The sequence below is a fragment of the Carcharhinus amblyrhynchos genome, chromosome 11, assembly GCF_965287045.1.
Source record: "Carcharhinus amblyrhynchos chromosome 11, sCarAmb.v2.hapA, whole genome shotgun sequence".
NCBI lineage: Eukaryota > Metazoa > Chordata > Chondrichthyes > Carcharhiniformes > Carcharhinidae > Carcharhinus > Carcharhinus amblyrhynchos.
The window spans coordinates 45057312-45073267 of record NC_137334.1 but is presented as its reverse complement, the minus strand read 5'-3'; the positions used below and the strand labels follow the sequence as shown (position 1 = coordinate 45073267).

Genomic DNA, 15956 nt, shown 5'->3' with positions numbered 1-15956 from the left:
TCTTCGTTAAGATGGAGGGAGACACATTTAAGTCTGAGACTAGAGTCCTGAACTTGAGGAGAGCTAACTTTTATGGTATAAGGCATGCATTGGCTAGGATGAGCTGGCAAAAGATAATTGAGGGTTCACAGTGAATAGGTAATGGCAGATATTTGAAGAACACATGAATGAACCTCAACAACTGTACATCCCTGTTTGGTGTAAGAGCAAAATGGGAAAGGTGGCTTATCCATGGTTAACTGGGGAAATCAGGGATAGTGTTAAAGCCAAAGAGAAGGCATATAAATTGGCCAGAAAAGCAGCAAACCTGAGGACTGGGCAAAATTTAAAATCCAGCAGAGGAGGAAAAAGGGTTTAACTTGGAAGGGGATAATAGCATACAGGTGTAGGCTTGCAGAAGACAAAAACTGACTGTAAAAGCTTCTATAGATATGTGAAGAGAAAAAGACTCTTGAAGACAAATGTAGGTTCCTTAAAATTAGAATCGGGTAAATTCACAATGGGCAAAGAGATGGCAGACCAGCTGAATAAATGCTTTGGATCTGTCTTCACTAAGGAGGACACAAATAACCTTCCAGAAATACTGTGAGACAGAGGGTCTAGCATGAAAGAGGAACTAAAAAAAAACCTTATTAGTCAGGAAACTGTATTGGGGAAATTGCTGGAATTAAATCCAATAAGTCCCCCAGGACTTGATGCTCTGCATCCCAGAGTACTCAAGGGATAGAAATAATGGTACAGCAGGTGTGGAAAGTTAATGGCATGCTGGCCTTCTTAGCAAAAGGATTTGAGTTTCGTAGAAGGGATGTCTTGCTGCAGCTATGATGTGGAGATGCCGGCTTTGGACTGGGGTAAGCACAGTAAGAAGTCTCACAACACCAGGTTAAAGTCCAACAGGTTTATTTGGTAGCAAAAGCCATTAGCTTTCAGAGCGCTGGCTGTCCCTTCATCAGGCGAGTAGACTCACCTGACAAAGAGGCAGCCAGCGCTCCGAAAGCTAGTGGCTTTTGCTACCAAATAAACCTGTTGGGACTTTAACCTGGTATTGTGAGACTTCTTGCTGCAGTTATACAGGGCCTTGGTGAGGCCACACCTTAAGTATTGTGTGCTGTTTTGATCTCCTAGTCTGAGGAAGGGCATTTTTGCTATTGAGGGACTCCAGCGAAGGTTCACCAGACTGATTCTGGAATGGTAGGACTGACATATGAAGACAGACTGGATTAACTGGGCTTGTACTCACTGGAATTTGAATGAGAATGAGAGGGAATCGCATAGAAACATATAAAATCCTGAAGGGACTGGACCAGTTAGATGCAGGAAAAATGTTCCAGCTGTTGGAGAAGTGCAGAACTAATGGTCACAGTCTAAGAATAAGGGGTAAGCCATTCAGGACTAAGATGAGGAAGAACTTCTTCACTCAGAGGGTTGTGAACCTGAGGTACTCTCTACCACAGAAAGCTGTTGGGGCCAGTTCATTGAATATGTTCAAGAGGGGGCAAGACGTAGCCCTTGCGGCTAAAGGGATCAAGGGGTATGGAGAGAAAGCGGGAGTGTGACACTGAAAATGCATGATCAGCCATGCTCATATTGAATGGTGATGCAGGTTCGAAGGGCCAAGTGGCCTACTCCTGCACTAGTGACCTCCAAGTCATGAATGATCTGAAGTCAGCCAGGTGTGCATCACTTATATGCAGTCGTGAAACAGCCCATTCTAATTATCGACAGGTGGGGCATTTCATTGAGGGGAGGTATGTAATTCCAGCAACCTGAACTTATAATGAGCATTCATGAGATACAATGCAAATGCCGTTGCTGCCTTAGATTGGCGGGAAACTTGACCCACCATCAAAATCGCAAGGAGAAAATTCCAACAAAGTGATGGCAGAACAGCTGGATAAATACTTTGGATCTGTCTTTTTATACCAGGCAAGATGTACAAAATGTGAGTGTGTAAAACGTCATCTGTAATTGCGAGAAACTGATTTGAGATAAACTTCTCAATTTTAGATAAACCTCTAAGCAAAGCAGTATAGGGATACTACAAATGTAATAACTATTTAGAATAAATATTTAGTCACTTCATTAAGCTTTATAGTTGAAGGATAGCAATTCAAACTTACCTGGACAAAAATAACCATGTCCCATACAGACTTCAATAGGACAATATCTGAACTACATTGCTTCAGTTGTTTATAATCAGGTACATTCACTTCAAATAGTTCAGCTGTTTCCTGAAGGTTGTGCATCTCTGCTTCTAGCTTGATGATATGCCAATGTGTCTATAACACAAGAGAAAAATTAGATGTCACCTGAAAAACAGCTATAACAATTATTGTGTTGCAAAGGATCATCAGTGATGTACAGTTGAATTGTCAAATTCAAATTGTTCTCACCTTGTCTAAAAGTGTATATGGATTGTGTGTATTAAACCTAAAAATGGCTTCATTCCTAAACTGTTCTCTGAACTTGCACTGGTTTTCCTGAAAAAGAAACAGAACAACCAATGCTATTCCTTTAGAAAGCATGACAAATGCTTTTGAAGTAAAACACAAATTTCTATCATTACAGTTATCATTTAACATTTCCATCATTTCACTTCAAATGCACAGAATTGAAGAATAAAGCATTAATAATAAAGAGGAAATATGAGCATCATTATTTGGAGAGAGGAAATAGGCCGAGGAAAGGGAAAGGGGCAAAGAGAACACACAACAGTAACTGAACACGATTAATGTTGGGCTGTATCATGGAAATTATCACTAAGCAGTTAATTGCAATAACTTTAAATAATAGTATTCATTAAATAATTTAACATTAAATTATTTAATGTCTCAATAGGGTAAAGGAGATGGTAGATTTAACTTATAATTAAGCAGGTAGAAGAATAAGATCTCTAAATCAGATTATCTTGTTACCCACTGAGAACAAGTGCATGTGTTTTTTGTTCTGTCTGTGGAAAGAGAGGATTGTTTTGAGATATGTGACAATAGCACTGATTTATTAAATATATAAAATTATGAAAAGGGATTTTCAATAAATCAGATATACAAAATATGACCATACACCTATAATCTTACATATCATACACTATATATCAATAATGTAAACTCCCTCGGCCAGGTTCTGTGTAGTAAATTTCCCTTCTGTTTCAATTTGTCATATTTTAATGCATGAATGCTTTAGCCGTATGTTTAGACTTGCCTTTCATCCTCCCAACACAAGGTGGCACTGTTTTTCCTCCAAGCTCCCAGCCTGTTCCTCTCAAACATTTTATTTGCGGTTTTTATTTGTTCTATCCTTGACTAGCTAGCTAAGGATGCCCAAGTATTCATCCTATTCCACTTGCTGCACTTCCCAACCCAGTGTTATCCAGCCTCAATGTTGACAATGCTTATCTATTCCCATCTCCATCGTCACCACTTGCAAACATTAAAAAGGTAGGAAATAAGATGAATTTATATGCCTGAGATATGGTGCTACCTATATTCAGGTACATAACTTGAGTACTTTTGAAAAAGGAAACATGCTGTCAAAACTTTGCATTTTGTACTTCTCAGGACAAACCCAAGATTGTTAATTTCAGCATTCTTGCAGAAATTTGGCATTCTTGTATCTGTCCTGATGAGTGCAAGACAAACAGCTTCAACAACTTATCACTTTTTTGAGCAATACACAAATTGTGTCCCATAATTCAATTAATTTAACTTCCATTTATTTTAATCTTAAATCTCAACAACTACATATATTAAAAAACTTCCAAGATAATATTGTTGTTCAGTTTAATTCCAATGTCTACGTAATTTTGAATAATTTCTCTTAGTCTTTTCTCCAGTATTACTTTTATTATTGTTAGTTAAATTCCTGTTATTCACAATAATGAAATAAACTATTACAAAAATATATCATCCTTTACGCCATGTAATTCTTCTATTATTAACCACATTATAGGCAAATATGCACCCAGCCATGAAATCTGAGCCTGAAAATATTCTAATGAAAATGTATTTTGATTTATTTAGTCACCATAGGTCAGTGACTCTAATAACACATTGCAAAATACGTTGGATAAAACAAAATATATTCAAAATCATAAGAGCATCACAGAAGATTTAATGATAATATATCTAAAATCTTGCATATTGTGTACAATTCTGAAGTTACTCCATCTTGCAGTGCTTCCAAAACAGCAATAATTCAGAAAGGGTAGTGAATATATTTATCAAATGCAAAGAAATGAGCTACAAATTAACAAATGAGAAACCACTGAAGTCATAAGTAAACAATTAATCTTTAATAACCAGCTAGGAGAACCTGAAAGTCAGTAAAAGTAGAAGGTGGATCACTCAATAAACTTACAAGTTCCATTGACAATCATTGTAAATTAATAAATTCATAAAATTTTAAACAAAATTAAAAAATGATTTTTCACAATAACATTAAACTTATTCAGAATCATCTTGTGCCATTTAATACGCCTGCATTAAATTTTAGACTCTAAAGCCAAAGTATAACTGCAGCCTGAACATGTTACAGTATGTCAATTAGAATCATAGAACAGTGCAGAACGTGGCCTTCAGCCCATCAAATTTGTACCGACCACAATCACACGCAGGCCCTATTCCTGTAATCCCACATATTTACCCTGTTTATCCCTGATACCAGAGTCAATTTACCCTGGCTAATCCATCTAACCTGCATATTTTCCCAACATGCATCAGGTTATTATTGTTGTGGATGGGGAAAGAACGGCTACAACAATAATTTAACAACAATAATGACAATAGTGACTTTAAAATGGTGTTTCTAGTAAAGAGTTAAGTATGCTGAGATTTTTGGTCAATTTATGGATTATAACCAGATGCAGGTCACAAAGTTGCTTTGATCTGGGAGCTGTAATCTGAAGCTTCCCAGATAAGGAAAGTTGTTTATATTAAACGAGTAAAAAGTCTGACAACACCAGGTTTTAATCCAACCGATTTATTTGATAGTAAACGCACAAGCTTTCGGGGTTAGTCCCTTCGTCAGGTGAATGGAGAGTTCTGGCCTCAGACAGAGCATATAAAGCACAGACAGTTTAGAGATTACTGATTAGAATGCGAATCCTTACACCTAACCTGCTGTTCAAGACCTGAAGTGGGTGACAATGTGAGTGGAAGGAGCACTTTATATTAAACGAGACAGCGTGGCTTTGATTTATACGGCTGTTATGTATATGACATGTCAAATGAACTAAGTGTAATGGCATTGTTCAAAAGTAATTTCACGAGATGTTCGAGCCATGCGATCAGTTCCTGGTTACACAATTGGCTGGATGACAAAGAATCTTCCAAAAGCCAGTGGAGAAATGTGGATAAAAGACACTGCAGTCCTTTGTTTGCCAATGTTAACTCAAAGAGATCAACCATCTCTGAAAAGAAGACTTGCACGCTGAAGGATGCTTCAGAGAAGATGACAGATTGTACATCGTGGATATTTTTTGGCCAAGGCTTTTCTAAACTTCGTAGTATCTATTTTCAGTTAAATAGTTAAAGTTGATGTTTAGTTAAAGTTGATGTTCAGTTAAAGTTCAATAAAGAGTTAATGACTGCAACTGTTTACGACTGAGTTGGTATCAGAAATGTTAAAAAAAGGAATTGTTGAATTACTGAACTTGTCTTGTTAAACTGGAATGCTTGGAAGGTGTTTAAATTAAAGCTGTTTAATATTTCAAATTGCTCATGCTACCACTGGATCATCTGCATCAACTTAGTCTTCCACAAACACAGCAGCAAGTATCTGACAACAAAGGCCTCTGCAAGTCAGCGAAGGTCATATAGTGTACAGAGCAGTTGTAGTCACCATAGTCCTGCATTGCAGTGAGACCTGGACTGTGCATCAGTGACACAGAAGAGTGGTAGACATCAGCAAAGCTTTCAATGTATCCTCCAGATTCAATGCGAGGACCATCATACAAACTCTAGCATCCTTCTTGAAGCCAACTCCAAAAGCATTCAGGAAAGATCAACTTGGGAATCTGTGTCCGTATGTCTAAAAAAATGTCCCCTGTGCCTGTTGACAAAGAAAAATGTTTCAAAGCGACTCTGAAGCATATCTTAGAACACAGCTGCATTGACATTAATGACTAAAGGAGTTTGCAACCAAACCACTCAAAACATCAACTTGTCCATCAAGCTACATCACGCATTAAGTCACAATGTCTTTATGCTGAGATGCAGTGGTGGCAGAGAACAAAGAAAATCCTGCACTCTGGATCCTGCTATCACATGGGATACCCTGCCTCATATGTCCAAAGATCTACAAGTCAAGGATCATCCTGTTGTGTCACATGAAGATGCATGGTAGAAACTCACGACCCTGAGAAGATGACATCCTTGAATCAACAAACAGCTGACAACTACCATGATAAGATTTTTGAGCTACTTTGTTTTTCAATTGTTTTGAAACGGAATTGATAAATAAATGTAAACAACTTTATTTGTGCATCAGCCTTGGCGCTCAGGTGTTTTATTCCTCTAATGGATATCATAGAATTCTTACAGTACAGAAGGAGGCCATTTGACTCATTGAGCTTACACTGACAACAATCCCACCCAGACCTTTTCCCCATAACCCAAATATTTACACTGCTAATCCCCCTGATGCTAAGGGGTAATTTTAGTATGGCTAATCTGCTTAACCTGCATACCTTTGGGCTGTGGGATGAATCCGGAGCACCCTGACAAAACCCACCCAGGCATGGGGAGAATGTAGAAACTCCATATAGACAGTCACCTGAAGCCAGAATTGAACTCAGGTCACTGGCTCTGTGAGGCAACAGTGCTAACCACTGTGTCATCCTATTTAGTCTCAGGAATTAAAGATACAGCTGAATCAACCTCCACCCTAATAAACTGCCCACTTGATTCCAAAGTTTTGTGATTCACCTTGTATGGATAAGATAGTCAAGTTGGAATTCTTCATCATGTATCTGGACATTCTCTTCTTCATAGTCATAATTATTTTCTTATTGAAACAACCTGTTTTTATTCTTAAAGATACCCAGATTATTCTTCTGAACATTCTTCTCGGGGAAGCTGGTCTAGCCCAACAAACTTTTGCAGTGTGACCCATTTTACAATTCTTGCAGTGATTATCCTTGCTTCAGCATTCACTCACTGAATGGTCCATTCTGGCACATCTGTGACATGCTTGTCACTGTTTTGACTTTTTGCGGACAATTCCCAACTTCTGGACCTTCATTCCTGCACCAAACTGTGAAACCTTGTTAGCAGCTAATTGCATCGACACTGGTTTTTGCTGTTCCTTTAAAGTCAAAGTATGTTCAGTCAGTAATCTTCTTTGGATAGCAATTGTGGATATCATAAACTAGACATTCTCATAGCGCATCTTCTAATGACTCACAAACACAAAGTTGTGCCAGCCTTTTAATGTTGCCATAAGCTGAGCAATGCTTCCACTTTCCACTTGATTCCATCAGCGGAGCATGAGTTGTTCCATGTTGATCAAAGGCTTTGGGAAGTAATGTTCTTAAGGATCTTTGTCAAGTCACCATAAGTTTTGGTTCCTGGCTTTGCTTGGGAGCAAATTAAAGGTTTTACTTCCTATTGTACTGAGAACAGCTGGTATGAGCAACTCATTTGTACAAAGTACAGAAAACGTTCTGCACAGGAACTCCATGATTCATTTTCTTCACTGAAAGGACCCATGGATCCTAACCGACCTGCCATTTCACTTGCAGGTACTCATGACTTGAAATTACTCCATATATATTTTTTCACTGTTTTTCCAGTACTTCACTTTTTAGCCTGGAGACCACTGACTTGATTGTTTTTTCAAATGACCCCAGTCTTACAGCAAAGCATTCTTTCTTTTTAAATATGAGAGATACTCATCTGGAATAAGTGCCTAGAATCTCACCCTTCTCTGATTGGAAAAATCCTCCCTTTAAAAACCACATAAAGAGCTTTTTTCTTATTTGACAGTTCAATTGTTAATCCTGTTGTTGATTTTCCTCAGACTTTTGGTATTTAAAGTACGAGGGCCCACAATGCCTTTATTTCTAATTAGAATCTTTTCTCAATACTCTCGATGAAACCAAATCTTGACTTGTTGTTAATTTTCTTTTTATGTCCGAACTATATTAGGGGTTGTGGGTTTCAAACAAAAAGGTAAAAATGTGGTTTGCACACAGATTCAAACTAACAACAACAGATTTATTCTAAAAGCTTTGATCTGTACAGAGTATAAACTGAAACTAAAAGCAGAAGCCTCTGAAACATCCCAATAAAATCACCATCATGTGACCTGCTCTTAAATCAATCATGCAGCCACTTAAATAGAGAGCATATACAGAATTTCAGGCAAGACAGGGAGAGTGCACATGGGTGCAACCTTCCTTGTCAGCTTATTCCCCAAAACACACCAATTTCAAAACAGTAGGTTCAAAATGTAAAATTATCTCTGTTGTATGATTTCCAGCAAAACATTAGCCTTTGCTTTTACCAGTTGTTTTCCCCATCAATTAAAATGATTTCCAGTTCAAAACAAACAGCTTTTCCCCCTCAAGTACCATGCTGGTCATGTGATCTCTTTGAAAAGGCACGCTTGTTGACATTCCAGAGTGAATTTATGGCCTTTATAAAAACAATTCCAAGTGTCCAAATAATACAATATAATTTTTTAAATATACATAGTTTTGAAACTATGGCTCTGACATGAAGACATGCCTATCCCTGCAATGTAGCTGGCCAGGTTGGGGGTGCTGGGTATAGGTTTTTGACCCAAAACAGCTTGCATGCTTTAAAGACATTCTAAAAAATTGGACACCCCAGAAATCGACGAGGGCCCCCTTTGTCATTTTTTTTACAACAGCTAATTAAAAAATTGTTTATTTTCCAAAACCTAAGAGATCTGTTCAGCCGCCTTTCCACATTGGTGCTTTTCTCGACGTCCTTCTTCCACCACAAAACATGTAATCCCTGCCTCTTCAACCACAGCCTCTCGAACCCTTCGTACACTTATGTCACGTGCTGCACACAGGAATGACCTTGAGGGTACAAATACAGGACCTCACGACCACTAGAAATAAAACGTGTAGTCTGGTGTGGGTCTGCACTTGATGTTGCAACAGCTAACACAGCTCTGTCAGAAACTCTCTGCAAAGCAGCTATCAATTAATTACAGTTAAGATATTGGCCAGGATTCTCCAAAAAGAAAGTGCCCAACGGGTGGAAAAATGGGAGAACTGCCCAGCCCGTTTTTTGGGCCTATTTACCAGAACGAATCTCCAACACTCCGTGCTGCAAAGTGGGGGACAGGGCCTTATCCAGCCTGAGAAGCTAGCAGCATTGTGCTGAGTAGATAACTGCGCATGTGTCGATCTATCAGTGGGGAGATTAGTGCATGCACATCGTACCTCCCCCCCCACCATTGCCGGCCTGCTGTTTATTCCCAAATTCTCCTTCCCCCCCACCCCTCGCTGAACTCCCGAGGCCTCACCCCAATTGCTGGCCAAACGGAACTCCCACCCCCTCCATCCCTAGGCTAGCCTGGATCGCCCTCTGTCCCCCATGGCCTGACTCCCCCCATCCCCAAGCCCAGATCTACACCCCCAGTGGGCAGTGCCAAGGTGTCCCTTGGGCAGCGCCAGTGTGCCACTTGGGCATCCCCCCTCCTTGTCCCCGATGTCCTAGGGGGATGCTGGTTTCTGTCCCAGCCAGCTAATCAGATTGAAATTCAAATTTCAATATGCTAATCAGCTCTGCACTGATTTCTGGCGCGGAGCTGATTACTTTGAAAAAAAAAGGGCCTCAGAGACGGGTCAGAAGCTTTGCACTAAGATTGTGTAGCTACTTCAAAGTGTCACTATCTAAAATGTTTTACTCACTTAGAGCAGCAACAAAATTACCCAACAGCCCATTAACAGCTCAGAAAAACTAACTGGAAACTGCTGCGTGCAAAGGATTAATAATAAGGATAAGAATAATATATCCAAAGTTCAATTTCACACATTTATCTTCAGCCAGGTGCAAGAACTTAATCTTAATATATACACAACTTTCACAATGCTCTAATGGGGTTGACGGAGACAAGCGTTGTTTAATCCAATGTAGTAACAAGGCAACTACTGCAGTAGCTCAGGGAGGAGAACTCGCTGTATGAATTTCACAGGCTCAATGCAATTTGATGCCTGAAAAATCAGACTATCCCAAGTTGCATTTCTACCCACCATGGGATGAAAGATCTACTTCTGTGTTGCAAACTTCCATTCTAAGCAATTAATTAGACTTACTTTGGTATTTCCTGAGAGATCTCCTGCAAATATCTTAAGTTCTTTCTCCAATGCACTTGCACAAGAATTGTGGGAGAGATTCACCCAGAGTGCAATTCAGCCAGAGTGAGGGTGAGGCGATTGGGAATTTGGAGCTGAATGGGAATTCAGTGCAGAGGGAAAAACATTATCTGCTTTTTGCCTTTGCTTTCTCACTTTTAAATCCTAGGGCTGGTCTTCCCCTCTGCAGTTGTAGAGGACACAAGGGAAAGAGTTGATTGGTATGTAATAAGATTGGATAAATATTTACAACTTTTATTATTTATAGTTTCAGAAGTCGTTTTTGAGAGTTACGGTTTGTAAGAGTTATATTTGGTAGGAAGAAGCAGCAGGAAAGAAGAGCCCTAGAGAATTTGGATATAATCTACTTCCAAAAATTTCCTTCAAAGGGATAAGACATAATTTTATTTATTAGTGTCATAAGTAGTGTCACAACACTGCAATGAAGTTACTGTGAAAATCCCCATGTCAGCTAACTCAGGCACCTGTTCAGGTACACCGAGAGAGAATTTAGCATGGCCGATGTACCTAACCAGCAGGTCTTTCAGACTGTGGGAGGAAACCGGAAGACCCAGAGAAAATTCACAAAGACACGAGGAGAATATGCAAACCCAACACAGACAGTGACCCAAGTCGGGAAGTGAACCCAGGTCCCTGGCACTGTGAAGCAGCAGTGCTAACCACTGTACAACCGTGCCACCCGACAGGAGCTCTTCATGCTCCATGTGGAAGGCCAGGGTCATTTCCAGTGTCTGGGGCCAACATTTGTGCAGAAAGTGTCTCCAACTGCATCTCCTGGAAGCCCAGGCTTCGGAGCTAGAGCAGCGTTTGGGGATGCGTTTAGAGCATCCGTGAGGGAGAGAGTACCATGGGTAACACGTATAGAAAGGTGGTCACACTGCAGGCTCAGACTCCACAGGCAGGAATGGAATGAATGACCACCAGATAGAGCAAGAAGGCTAGACAGGTAGTGCAGGCATCTCCTGTGGCTATTCCCCTGCCAAAGATACACCGTTTGGGATACTGTTGAGGAGAATGGCCTCTCAGGGGAAAATAGCAACAGTCATATTCAAAGCACCATGGTTGGTTCTGCTACAGAAGGGAGGAGTAAGAAGTGTGAGAATGCAATAGTTATAGGGGATTAAATTGTAAGGGGGATAGATAGATGTTTCAGTGGATGCAAACAAGACTCCAGGATGGTACGTTGACTCCCTGGTGCTAGGGTCAAGAATGTCTCAGAGCAACTGCAGGACATTCTGAAGGGAGAGACTGAACAGTCAGTAGCTGATACAAATGACATAAGTACAAAAAAGGGGCGAGGTCCTCAAAGCAGAATATAGGGAGCAAGCTGAAAAGCAGGACCTCAAAAGTAGTCATCTCAGGATTAGTCAGAATAGAAACAGCAAGATATGTAGGATGAAAACATGGCTAAAAAGATGATGTGGAAGGGGAAGAATTCAAATTCCTGGGATATTGGGACCAATTCTGGGGGACATGTGATCAGTCCTGGGCAGGATCAGGACTGATGTCCTAGGGCACTTGCTAGAATGGTTGGATTTAAATTAATATGGCAAGAGGAATGGAAACTAATGTAAGGATTCAGAGCAGGAGAAATCAAGAACAAGAGGAAAGACAGCAAGAACAACAAGAAAGGTGATAAGCAGAAAAATCAAGGGCCAGGGTCAGATAAAGACGCAGTAAAAAATGGTAGGAACAGGACAATGAATCTTACAGGGGCTCACCTTAAGGTTTTGTATCTGAAGGCTCAGAGCACTTGAAACAAAATTGCACAGATAGATGTGAACGGGTATGACATAGTTGGCATTAAGGAGTCATAGCTCCAAGGTGACCAAGGATGCAAACTAAACTTTGAGGGCTATTCAGTGTTTAGGAAGACAGAAAGGAAAATATAGAGGAGTTGTATTGTTGATTAAGGAAGATGTTGATATGATATTGAGGAAAGATATTAACATAGATGATGTGGAATCTGTGTGGGTTGAGTTAAGAAGCACCAAGGAGCAAAAAACATTTGTGTGGGAGATTTACAGACTACCAAACTGTATGGTCATTTTGGGAATAGCATTAAACAAGAAATCAAAAATGCATGTTCATGATAAAGTGTATTTGGATGGGGAGAGACAAATGAGTCACAGTACAATAGAGGAGGAATTTCTGAAATGCATAAGTGATGGTTTTCTGGATCAATATGTTGAGGAACCATCAAGGGAACAGGCCATCCTAGACTGGGTAAGTGCAATGATAAAGGACAGGTGGCAATATAGTTATAAGTGAATTCTTGGGGATGAGTGACCATAACATGATCGAATTCTTTGTCAAGGGAGATAGTGACATAGTTGATTTTCAGGCCAGGGTCCTGAATCTCAATAAAAGTAATGCATTTTGGAAGGTCTAATACAGATGGGAAATATAATAAAATAAAATAGCAGAACCATTAAGAGCATTGATAAGCAGAGAGATCTGGGTGTACAGGTACACAGGTCACTAGAAGTGGCAACGCAGGTGGAGAAGGTGGTCAAGGCGGCATACAGCATGCTTGCCTTCATCAGCCAGGGCATTGATTTTAAAAATTGGCAAGTCATGTTGCAGCTTTATAGAACCTTAGTTAGGCTGCACTTGAAACGCAGTGTTCGAGTCTGGTTGCCACACTACCAGAAGGATGTGGAGGTTTTGAAGGAGGTACAGAAAAGATTTACCAGGATGTTGCCTGGTAATAGAGGGCATTAGCTATAAGTAGAGATTGGAGAAACCTGGGGGGCAATTCAGCCAAAACTGCTGAATTGGTGACAAACCTGTTCTAGATAACGACTGTTTTTTCGATGCCGCTTTAGAGCAGATTCTCCTCACTCTGTGCACTGCAAAGGTCACAATCATGAATCTCATTAAAAACCCGAGGGGCGGGACCTATTTGTGCCAGAGGCTGATAGCTCCAGGATTCTGCGCATGCACAGTGATCCGATCTGTCAGTCTCTCTGTCTGCTGGCCAGCTCAATCGCTGGACAGTCCAGGACCCTCGCAGTGCTGCCCCTCCAGCCCCCCGGTTTGTTCTCACTGGAATGATACAAGTCTACAAGATTATGAGAAGCATAGACAGAGTGGATCGTCAGAAGTTTTTTCTCAAGGTGGAAGAGTCAATTATTAGGGGGCATAGGTTTAAAGTGTGCGGGGCAAGATTTAAAGGAGACGTACAAGGCAAGTTTTTTTTTTACACAGGTGATGATGGGTGCCTGGAACCTGCTGCCAGGGGAGGTAGTGGAAGCAGGTATGATAGTGACTTTTAAGGGGCGCCTTGTTAAGTACATGAATAGGATGGGAGTAGAGGGATGTGGTTTCTGGAAGGGTACAGGGTTTTAGTTCAGACTGACAGCATGGTCGGTGCAGACTTTGAGGGCCAAGAGCCTGTTCCTGTGCTGTAATTTTCTTTGCTCTTTGCAACTATGCTAATATGAGACATGAATTGTCCATGATGGGCTGGGAAACACTATTAAAAGGAAGGACAGTGAACAGGCAATGGTAGGCACTTAAAGAATGAACAAGAGAAGTTCAAAAGTTGTTTATTCCTGTTTGGCACAAGAGCGGTAAGGGAACTGTGGCCAAACCATGAATTACAAGGGAAATTAGAGACAGTATTAGATTCAAAGAAGAAATATATGAATTAGCAAGAAAGAGCAATAGACCTGAAGACTGGGAGCTGTTTAAAATTCAGCAAAGGAGGACCAAGGATAGATTAAGGAAGGGAAAATAAAGTATAAAAGTAAGCTAGCGGGGAACATAAAAACTAACTATAGAAGTTTCTACAAATATGTAAAAAGAAAAAGATTGACAAAAACTAATGTAAGCCCCTTATGGTCAGAAATGAGAGAATTTATACTGGGGAGGAAAGAAATGGCTGAGGAACTAAATTCATACCTTGCTTCTGTCTTCACAAAGGAAGATATAAATAATGTAACAGAGTTCTGAAAGATGCAAGTTTTAGTGAGAACTGAAGGAAATCAGTATTAGGAGAAACATGGTTTTAGGAAAATTGATAGGATTGAAGGCGGATCAATCTCCAGGACCTGATAATCTTCATCCCAGAGTTCTTAAGGAAGTGGCCCTGGAAATTATAGATCCATTGGTGGTCATTTTTCAAAATTCTCTGGACTCAGGACTGGTTCCATGCAAGCCCGCCTTGCAAAAAGGGAGGTAGAGAGAAAACAGGGAACTATACACCAGTGAGCCTAAAGTCAGTACTAGGGAATTTGTTGAAATATATTATCAAGGATTTCATAGCTCAGCATTTGGAAAGCAGTGGTATAAATCAGACAAAGTCAACATGGATTTAAAAAGGGGAAGTCATGCTTGTTGATGAATCTTTTGGAATTCTTTGAGGATGTAACTAATAGAGTTCGCCAAGAAAAACTGGTGGATGAGGTTTATTTAGACTTTCAGAGGTTTTCAACAAGGTTTCACATAACAGAGTACAAAGTAAAGGCGCATGGGGTGTGATACTGTCTTGAAACAGATCAAAAGTTGATTAGCAGACAGGAAGAAGAGTTGGCATAAATGGATATTTTTCCGATTGGCAGGCAGTGACAAGTGGGGTACCGCAGAGATCTGTGCCACGACCCTAACCGTTCACATTATATGTTAATGATTTGGAAGAGGGAACTAAATGTATTATCTCCAAATTTGCAGATGACACAAAATTGGGTGAGAGGGTAAGCTGTGACAAGGATGCAGAGATACTTCAATGTATTTTGGACAAGTTGAGTGAGTGGGAATATGCATGGCAGATGCAGAACAACGTAGATAAATGTGAGGTTATCCACTTCGGTAGCAAAAATAAGAAGGCAGAATATTATTTGACTGGGTGTAAATTGGGAAATGTGGATACTCAGCAAGACCTTTATGTCCTCATGCATTAGTCACTGAAAGTAAGCGTGCAGGTATAGTTATGAAATCAAGAAGATAAGGCCTAGATTTTCATGGAGTTGTGGGAAAGGAGGCTGGACACAACTCACACGAGAGAAATCTGAACGCAGCACTGAGTTTAAACGCATCCCTGGTTTAATGTAGCAGGGGCAGAAGTTACAAATTTATAGAGTGAACATAAACACTGTTGAAGGGCAGAGGTGGCTTGTACACATATCAAGCTGTGAAGTTATTTAAATCTCCAACCATTTAAAAGTTAAAAAAATAGGCTGCTTATGTCATAATACATAAAAATGTAGTCTAGCAGTTACAAATAATTTTTTGTTGACATTATCCAAAGAGTAATCATTATGTCATTATTAATGCATGGTGTCTTTCTATAACCAAGAAAGAAAGATACCATGTGTTAATCCTCCGTGCAAACCCCATGACCCTTAATGCTATTTTAATGCTAACCCATCTATTATCCTTTGCCCTTACCCTCCAATCTTAAGTATAGGATCCTAAATTCACAGTTTGCTTCACAGCACAAAGAGCTTATTAAAGGAGTACCTTTTTTTTCTGCAGATTATGTATGAAAGCATTTTTTGTTTTTATATGGTATTAAGTACTTGAGGGGATTTAAAAGTTTTGACTAAGATTTCATGATTGGGAGTTTTTGTAATTATAACAAAGACTGTAATAAATATTTTGA

At 39.9% G+C, this 15956-nt stretch overlaps 1 protein-coding gene across 1 annotated transcript in view; it reads right to left on the bottom strand.

Annotated features, from left to right (window-relative positions):
* dnah9l (dynein, axonemal, heavy polypeptide 9 like) overlaps positions 1–15956 on the bottom strand; it is a 443144-nt gene that overhangs the window by 359458 nt on the left and 67730 nt on the right. The window contains exons 19-20 of the mRNA XM_080198977.1: positions 2394–2480; positions 2121–2279 (exon numbers count right to left, since the gene is read on the bottom strand). Coding sequence (XP_080055103.1) covers positions 2121–2279; positions 2394–2480 — 246 coding nt within the window. The remainder of the gene's footprint in view (positions 1–2120; positions 2280–2393; positions 2481–15956) is intronic.